This window comes from Hemitrygon akajei, chromosome 16 (assembly GCF_048418815.1).
Source record: "Hemitrygon akajei chromosome 16, sHemAka1.3, whole genome shotgun sequence".
NCBI classification, from domain to species: Eukaryota; Metazoa; Chordata; class Chondrichthyes; order Myliobatiformes; family Dasyatidae; genus Hemitrygon; species Hemitrygon akajei.
The window spans coordinates 9,918,915-9,927,732 of record NC_133139.1 but is presented as its reverse complement, the minus strand read 5'-3'; the positions used below and the strand labels follow the sequence as shown (position 1 = coordinate 9,927,732).

Below are 8,818 nucleotides of genomic sequence, written 5' to 3'. Positions count from 1 at the left end.
TCCAGGTGGTGGTGAATTTGTTACCACAGTCAGCTACGGAGGCCGGGTCATTGGGTGTATTTAAGGCCGAGCTTGATAGGTTCTTGATTGGACATGGCATCAAAGGTTATGGGGAGAAGACCAGGGAGTTGTGCTGAGGAGGGGAGTTGTGCTCTCTCCGGTCCTGTTCACCCTGTACACATCGGACTTCCAATATAACTCGGAGTCCTGCCATGTGCAGAAGTTCGCTGATGACACGGCCATAGTGGGGTGTGTCAGGAATGGACAGGAGGAGGAGTATAGGAAACTGATACAGGACTTTGTGATATGGTGCAACTCAAACTACCTGCGTCTCAATGTCACCAAGACCAAGGAGATGGTGGTGGACTTTAGGAGATCTAGGCCTCATATGGAGCCAGTGATCATTAATGGAGAATGTGTGGAGCAGGTTAAGACCTACAAGTATCTGGGAGTACAGTTAGACGAGAAGCTAGACTGGACTGCCAACACAGATGCCTTGTGCAGGAAGGCACAGAGTCGACTGTACTTCCTTAGAAGGTTGGCGTCATTCAATGTCTGTAGTGAGATGCTGAAGATGTTCTATAGGTCAGTTGTGGAGAGCGCCCTCTTCTTCGTGGTGGCGTGTTGGGGAGGAAGCATTAAGAAGAGGGACGCCTCACGTCTTAATAAGCTGGTAAGGAAGGCGGGCTCTGTCGTGGGCAAAGTACTGGAGAGTTTAACATCGGTAGCTGAGCGAAGGGCGCTGAGTAGGCTACGGTCAATTATGGAAAACTCTGAACATCCTCTACATAGCACCATCCAGAGACAGAGAAGCAGTTTCAGCGACAGGTTACTATCGATGCAATGCTCCTCAGACAGGATGAAGAGGTCAATACTCCCCAATGCCATTAGGCTTTACAATTCAACCGCCAGGACTTAAGAACTTTTTAAAAGCTATTATTAATGCTTTTTGAGATAGTGATTTAGATGCATATCATATTTTTTACTGAGTTAAGTATTGTATGTAATTAGTTTTGCTACAACAAGTGTATGGGACATTGGAAAAAAAGTTGAATTTCCCCATGGGGATGAATAAAGTATCTATCTATCTATCTAAAATAAGGATCAGCCATGATTGAACGGTGGAGCAAACTCGATGGGCCAAGTGGCCTAATTCTGCTCCTACGTCTTATGGCAAGTGAACTTTATTATTAATTAATTTATTCATGGTGATATATTTATTGTGTTGTGTGTGAGTTATGTGCACTGTGTCATGCATCTTGATCCAGAAGAATGTTGTTTCGTTTGGCGTGTACGGTTGAATGACAATAAACTTGAAGTGACTCGATGTGAGGAGTGCGAGATTGAGATAAACTCAATACTTGGAAAACCTGGCAGGGAAGTGGAGAGCAAAATTCAGCAACCGCAGACTTGCCACACAAAGACAGGTGACTGGCTTTCTGGGTGCACAATGCGGAGAAAGAGGCCTGCCTCCTGGTTTGAGCCAATATTATTTTTTCATGGGACAGCATCTTTAGGTGAGGGGGAGGCAGCAAAAAGTACATCCCCCTTTTGACGTTGAATAAGCTTCTCAACTACTTACGCATGGTTTCATTCTTATTCAATGCTGATAGGCTGCCTTGCTGATTCACACAGAGGAGAGAGACAGGATAAAAGAAAAAAGTAGTTTAATTACAGCCCGTAACAAGCAAAAAAACTTGCGGCTTCAGTCCCAACTTTGGTCACGTGTGTTGTTGCTGCCCGGTGACGTCAGCGGTCGAAGGACCCAGGTTAAAGAGCCAAGATGGCGGCGGCGGCCGGAACAGGGCGACCGAACCGGGTATCTGTCCGCCGCTGAACGTCCCTCACACCTCTCAATACATCTCCTCCCCGCCACCAACCCCCGTCCCCTTGTTACTTGCGTCCACTCTCCGCGGGGTTATTATTATGCCTTGTTCCCGAGGCCGGGTCCCGTGTGCAGAATGCTGCGTCCCACCGAATTTTTCCGCAGCATCGAGTGCCCTTTCTACGGCGCCGGCGGTGGCTGCAACCGGCCCTACTGTCACTTCAGGCACCGCCACCAGAGGCCGAGGGAGAGGCAGCCGGCCGACGAACAGCCTCTAGCAGCCGACCGAGGTGAGTCGGCTCAGGGAGGGCGAGAGCAGTGAGGGGTGAGCCGTTATGGAACGGGCTTGCAACCAGCCCTGGCCCCGGTCACTTGGTTCATGGATGTTATCTGTATGTGTCAGATTTTTCATCGGAAGGAGTGTGAGGGCCTTACCCTTTTCTGCATGTATCACTATTTACGAATTGAATTGTCCTTAGTCAAAGCATTAATGCAGAGCCATTAACTACCCCAACGACAGAATGGGTCACATTTATAAAGTATAAACCACATCATCATTTTTGTTACTGTGACTTCCCTGCCTTGTTTGTTTTTATGTAATCGACCCTGGTGGGTCCGCCCAGTGCTCCGAAAAGTCAGTGTACAGTGAAAGTTATGGTTTGTCAGTTTGCAGAGATCTCACCAGATGTTGGCATGATCAGCTTTGTACTTCACGATAGAGATACTGTGGCTTTGCATCTGAGAAGTGAAGCATAATCTGCAACTTTCTCGTAATTCTAATTTTGAGGTCTGCTTGGCTGCTCTGCCGTTTTTAGTAGATTTTTTAAAGAAACCAGGGAAAAATAGGTCTTTGGTGTACAACACAAACTCCACTAAATTCATATGGAGCACTAATATTTTTCATAGCTATATTGTGTCTTTTTCCATATGGTAATAATGAGAAGATTGTGTGCACTTCCCTGAATGTACAGAACTATGATGATTTACGGCCTACTTCCACATAATTTCAGAGTAAGCCATGTGTTTTTTTCTTGGTATCGTCCCAGATATTTTCATTTTAAATATTTGTTAGCCAGAAGTGCATTGATTTCAGCTTCTTTTTTGTCAGATCAGTCTATTCATCTCTCTGTGTGAAGAAATCTATAATAACCTTGGTTTCTACATTTTTTTCAAATTAGGATATTGCATTCTAGCTATCTATGTGTTGATATCAGTAAAGGGAACAGGCTTTCACCTTTCTGAAAGCATTTTACTTGAATCAAAGGGGCCAGTAGCCAAGTGGCAAAATTTGCTTCTGCCATCAGGGAATCTTTAAACTAGACAGGCATGGTTGGGACTTGAGAGACGAAAATGGGCACATGTGGCAACCAAAGAGTAAGCCTAGTGACCAAAATAGCTATGTTGAGTATAGATAAGGCCTCTGCTTATAATTTCATCTATTTCATTGCATGTAGATTAGCAGATAAGGGTGAAGAACCGAGTGTGTGGATAGCCTCAGGGGAATGAGATATTGCCATAATAGAAACGTAGCTAAGAGAAAGGCAGGGCTGACAGCTCAGTGGTCCATGCTTTAGGCATGACAGAGGGACAGGTAAAAGTGGAGGGGCTGTGATAAAGTATAACTTTACAGCAGTGCTGAGAGAGGATGTTTATTTATTTATTGAGATACAGTGCGGAATAGGCCCTTTGGCCCTTTGAGCCATGCCACCCCTGAGTTAATCCTATCCTAATCATGGGACAACTTGCAACATCCAATAAGCCTACCAACTGGTAAGTCTTTGGACTGTGGAGGGAAACCAGAGCACCCGGGAGAAGCACGCAGTCACGGGGCGGTTGTACAATCTCCTTACAGGCCGTGGAGGAAATTGAACCCAGATAGCATTGTGCTAACCACTACTCTACTGTGCTGCCCTGATGTAGTGATTTTTGTAGTGAAGCCATTTGGATAGATCTTAGAAATAAGAAAGAGTTAGTCAACTTGATTGAACTATATTACAGACCCTCCACCCCAAGCTGTCAGCAGGAGCTTGAGAGCACCTTGTCAAGAAAGTAATAAGAGACATAGATCAAGTGGACAGCCAGAGATCTTTTCCCAGGACGGAAATAGCTAAGTCAAGGGGACATAACTTTAAGGTGTTGGGAGGAAAGTATGGGGGGAGGTGGTCAGAGGCATGTCTTTTACATGATGTTATGTGTATTTACTAAAAATATCTTAGATGACAAAGAAATGAGGGTAATAGTAATGAGTCTTGGGTCATATATTTATTATGAGCCTTGAAGTGCATTATTGTGGGAAATCTCCAGGGCCTGACTCAAGTGCACCCTGAATTTTATAGGAGGACAAGGAAGAAACTGTGGAGACCCTGGTAGAGAGAATTGCTTCATTATTAGCCACTGGTGAAGTTCCAAAAGACCGCAGGGTGACTAATGTTCCATTGTTTAAGAAGGGTAGCAAAGAAAGGGCAGGAACTACAGGGAGTGAAGCTACTTTCAGTTGTAGTGAAGTTACTCAAGGGAATTCTGAGAGACGAGATCTACCTTCACTTCAATAGTCAAATCTTGATCAGGAATCGTCACTGTAATTTTGTGCACGGGAGTCCTGTTGAACAAATCTTTTTTTTGAAGAGATAACCGGGGATAAACCATAAAACATAGAAGCAGCATTAGGCTGTTTGTCACATCAAGTTTGCTCTGTCATTTGATATGGTTGATTTATTTTCCCTCTCAACCCAATTCACCTGCCTTCTCATAACATTTGGTGCCCTTTCTAATGAAAAAACCATCAATCTCTGCATTAAATACACTCATTAACTTAGCTCCACAGCAGTCTGTGGCAATGCATTCCACAAATTCTCTGCCCTCTGGCTAAAGAATTTCCTCCCCATCTCTTGAGTGCCTACAAAATTGCATAATATACAGTAACTTCATTTGCCAAAATGACAGCACTGAGAGCTCTCTCCTGGTGTTGCTTCTTGTCCCATTCCAGATGTGCATTAGCCAATAAGTGTTGTCCTTATGGACATTAGTAAGGCCTATGACAAGGTCCCACATGGCAGATTGATCTGAAAGGTTGGGTCTCATGGGATTCAGCAAATGAGGTTCCCTCAGAAATGGCTCTGATAGGAAGCAGACGATGATGGTTTAAAGGTTGTTTCTCCTGTGATAAGTAAAACCTGTGATTAGTAGAGTACCCCCAGGGTTAATGTTGAACCTCTGTTATTCATTATTTATGTAGATGATTTGGATATAAATGTTCATGGCATGATTAGCAATTTTACTGATGATACTACATTGGAGCTTGTTGATAGTGAAGCAGTTGACAATGAATTTCAAAGAAACCTTAATCAGTTACTGAGTTGGGCTGAAAAAAGGCAAATGAATTTCAACTTGGGTAAGTGTTAGGACAGTCAAACCATTGTATTAGGACTTAATACAGTGAAGCACAGGGCACTGACAAGTGTTGTGACAAAGGGATCTGGAAGTACAAGTGGGCATTTCACTGAAAGCAGTACATAAGTACACGGTGGTGAAGAAGGCATTTAGCATGTTAGCCTTCAGTCAGGGCACAGAGTTTAGGAGTAGGGATATTAAGTTGCAGTTATTCCAGTCATTGGTGAGGGTACACTGGAGTATTGAGTACAGTTTTGGTCACTCTGTTATAGGAAAGACATTGTCCAGGTGGCAAGGCTGCACAAGAAATTTATGAGAATGCTGCCTGGACTAAAGGGTCTGAGTTACAGGAAGAGATTGGTCTTGATGGGTGTTCTTAATCTTTATTCCCTGGAGTACAGGAGAATGAGAACTGACTTCACAGAAATTTATAAAATCATGAGGGCTACAAATAAGGTGAGCAGTTGGTCTTTTTCCCAGGGCTAGGGAGTCCAAGTCCAGTGGCACGTGTAAGATGGGCGGTGGGGGAGAGATTTAAAAGAGACTCAGAGTTAACTACTTTACACAGAGGGTAGTGAGTATCTGGAATAAGTGGCCATAGGAAGTGGACAAGGTGGGTAAAACTGCAACATTTAAGACACATTTGGAAAAGTACTTGGAAGAGAGGGGCTTAGAGGGTTATATGCTGAGACAGGTAGAGAGGATGCTGTGGTCAAGATGGACCAGTTGTCACAAAGGAGCTATTTCTGTGCTGTATTACTCTCTGAATTTTTTCTGAGCTTCACTGTTTAAGTAGAAACCATCCCAATATCACTGGTCTCTTCATAACTTTGTGTTATTTGGAAATATCCTTCCAATTCTATTTTGTACATTTAATCTAAACTATAATGATGTACTTCAAACTGATGATTCAGCATATAACCTATTATATATCTGTGTCTTCACTGGTCTTGTATTCTTGTGCTCCTGTTTATAAAGTTCAAAGCAGTGTGACTGATTATATTCTACTTACAGATTTAAGAGACTATGCTTAAGAACCACTTGCTGTTCTCTGAGTTAGATTATATTCTCCTAATTGCCAGCATCTTCTTGAATTCTTATACAATCTTGATGGAAGGTGTTCTGTCAACTTCGCCCAGCCAATGTGTGTGTGAATTTAGACCCATGGTAGTACCCACTGAATAGCTCAGCAATGCATTTAGCAAAGGGACAGTAAATACTGACCTTGCCAATGACTTGCATAGGGCATGAATATCGTCTTGGACATCAATCCCTTTGCAATTGTGATTTAATGAGATGCTCCTTGCTGATATTTTTCCAGTAACTCCCAAGAGTAAGAGTACTCTTACTGTAAGAGTTTTAAAAGGACATCGGGGCTGCTGTTTCTTATGAAGAGTGGTGCATATTTGAATTGACTTTATTACTTACATCCTTCACATATGTGAGGAATAAAAATCTTTACATTATGTCTCTGTCTAAATGTACAATTTATAGTAATTTGTAATAAATACTATGTACAACATGACAGCCAATCTAGCGCAGAAATACAATTGTTTCAAAGGTACATTTAATGTCAGAGAAATGTATACAATATACTCCCTGAAATTCTTCGCAAACATCCACAAAAATAGAGTGCCCCAAAGAATGCATGACAGTTAAATGTTAGAACCCCAAAGACCCCCCCCCCCACAGCTTCCCCCTCACACATAAGCATCAGGTAAAAAAGCATTGCTGTCCCCACCAATCACTCAAGTGTTCAGCAAAGTATCAGTAAAGACACAAGCTTGCAGTACCCCAAAGACTACTTGTTCACCCAGTAATTCAACATACCACACGTGCTATCTCTCCCTAATAAGGGAGAAAGAGGTGTCTCCGTTTTGCAGCGAGAAGGGAAGCATAACAAACAACTCGCTGATTTATGATGTTAAAAGTCTGTTGTATCAGCGTGAATTAATAAATCTGATGGCCTGGTAGAAGAAGCTGTCCCGGAGCCTGTTGGTCCTGGCTTTTATGCTGTGGTACCATTCCTGGATGGTAGCAGCTGGAACAGTTTGTGGTTGGGGTGACTTGGGTCCCCAATGATACTCTGGGCCCTTTTTACACACCTGTCTCTGTAAGCGTCCTGAATAGTGGGAAGTTCACATCTACAGATGCGCTAGGCTGTCCGCACCACTCTCTGCAGAGTTTTGTGATTGAGGGAAGTACAGATCCCGTACCAGGTAGTGAAGCAGCCAGTCAGGATGCTCTCAATTGTGCCCCTATAGAAAGTCCATTGGATTTGGGGACCCATACCAAACTTCTTCAGCCGTCTGAGGTGAAGGAGGCGCTGTTGTACTACTTCCACCACACAGCTGGTATGTACAGATCACATGAGATCCTCAATGATGTGTATGTTGAGGAACTTAAAGCTGTTCACCCTCTCAACCCCAAATCCATTGATGTCAGAAGGGATTAGCCTGTCTCCATTCCCCCTGTAGTTTTTCGACCAGCTCCTTCATTTTTGCGACATTGTGGGAGAGGTTGTTTTGGTGACACCACTGTGTCAGGGTGATGATTGCTTCTCTGTAGGCTACTCTTTATTATTTGAAATTAGGCCAATCAGTGTAATATCGCAAGTAAATTTAATTAGCAGATTGGAGCTGTGGGTGGTGAGACAGTCATGGGTATACAGAGAGGTAAGGAGGGGGCTTAGGACACAACCCTGAGGGGCACCTGTGTTGAGAGTCAGAGGGGCAGAGGTGAGGGAGCCCATTCTTACCACCTGCTGGCAATCTGACAGGAAGTCCAGGATTCAGCTACACAAGGCAGGGTGAAGGCTGAAGTCTCTGAGCTTCTTGTCGAGCCTGGAGGGAGTTATGGTGTTGAATTCTGATCTGTAGTTCAAGAACAGCATTCTCACACAAGCATCCTTCTTCTCCAGATGTGTAAGGACTGTGTATAGAGCATTGGCTATTGTGTCGTCTGTTGATCAGTTGTGTCAATAGGCGAATTGTAGGGGGTCCAGTGTGGGTGGCAGCAAGCTGCAGATGTAGTCCTTGACCAGCCTCTCAAAGCATTTGCTTATTATTGAGGTGAGTGCAACAGGACACCAGTTGTTCAGATATGTTACCTTGGTCTTTTTAGGTACAAAGACACTGGTAGATGTTTTGAAGCAGGAGGGGACTTTACACTGGGAGAGGGAGAGATTAAAAATGTCTGTAAACACACCTGCCAGTTGTGCTGTGCACATCCCAAGTATCTGCCCTGGGATGCTGTCCTGTCCACAGCCTTGTGACTGTCCACTTGTTGGAAGCACATGCATACTTCAGCCTCCGAGTTGACCAAGGTACAGGTCACTTCGGTGGCTCTCCTGGGGGGCTTAGTGTTGGCGATATCGAACTGAGCATAAAAAATAATTTAGCTCACCTAAGAGAGGGGCAGCGTTGTTGGCAGCACCGCTGTGCTCAGCTTTGAAGTCTGCAGTGGTGTGCTGACCTTGCCATAAACTGCATGTTTTATTAGTGGAGAGTTGTGTCTGGATCTTATCCCTGTCTTGTTGTTTTGCTGCCTTGGTGACTTTGTGCAGATCATAGCTGCGTTTTTTGAGTTCCTGTTGGTTACTGA

The 8,818-nt window shown here is 43.9% G+C and overlaps 1 protein-coding gene across 1 annotated transcript in view; it reads left to right on the top strand.

The window, feature by feature from the left end:
• Positions 1 to 1,742: 1,742 nt before the first annotated feature.
• The window catches only part of rexo1 (REX1, RNA exonuclease 1 homolog), an 81,507-nt gene continuing 74,431 nt past the window's right edge, over positions 1,743 to 8,818 (top strand). The window contains exon 1 of the mRNA XM_073068210.1: positions 1,743 to 2,115. Within this exon, the coding sequence (XP_072924311.1) occupies positions 1,962 to 2,115 (154 nt within the window). The 5' untranslated portion in view covers positions 1,743 to 1,961. The remainder of the gene's footprint in view (positions 2,116 to 8,818) is intronic.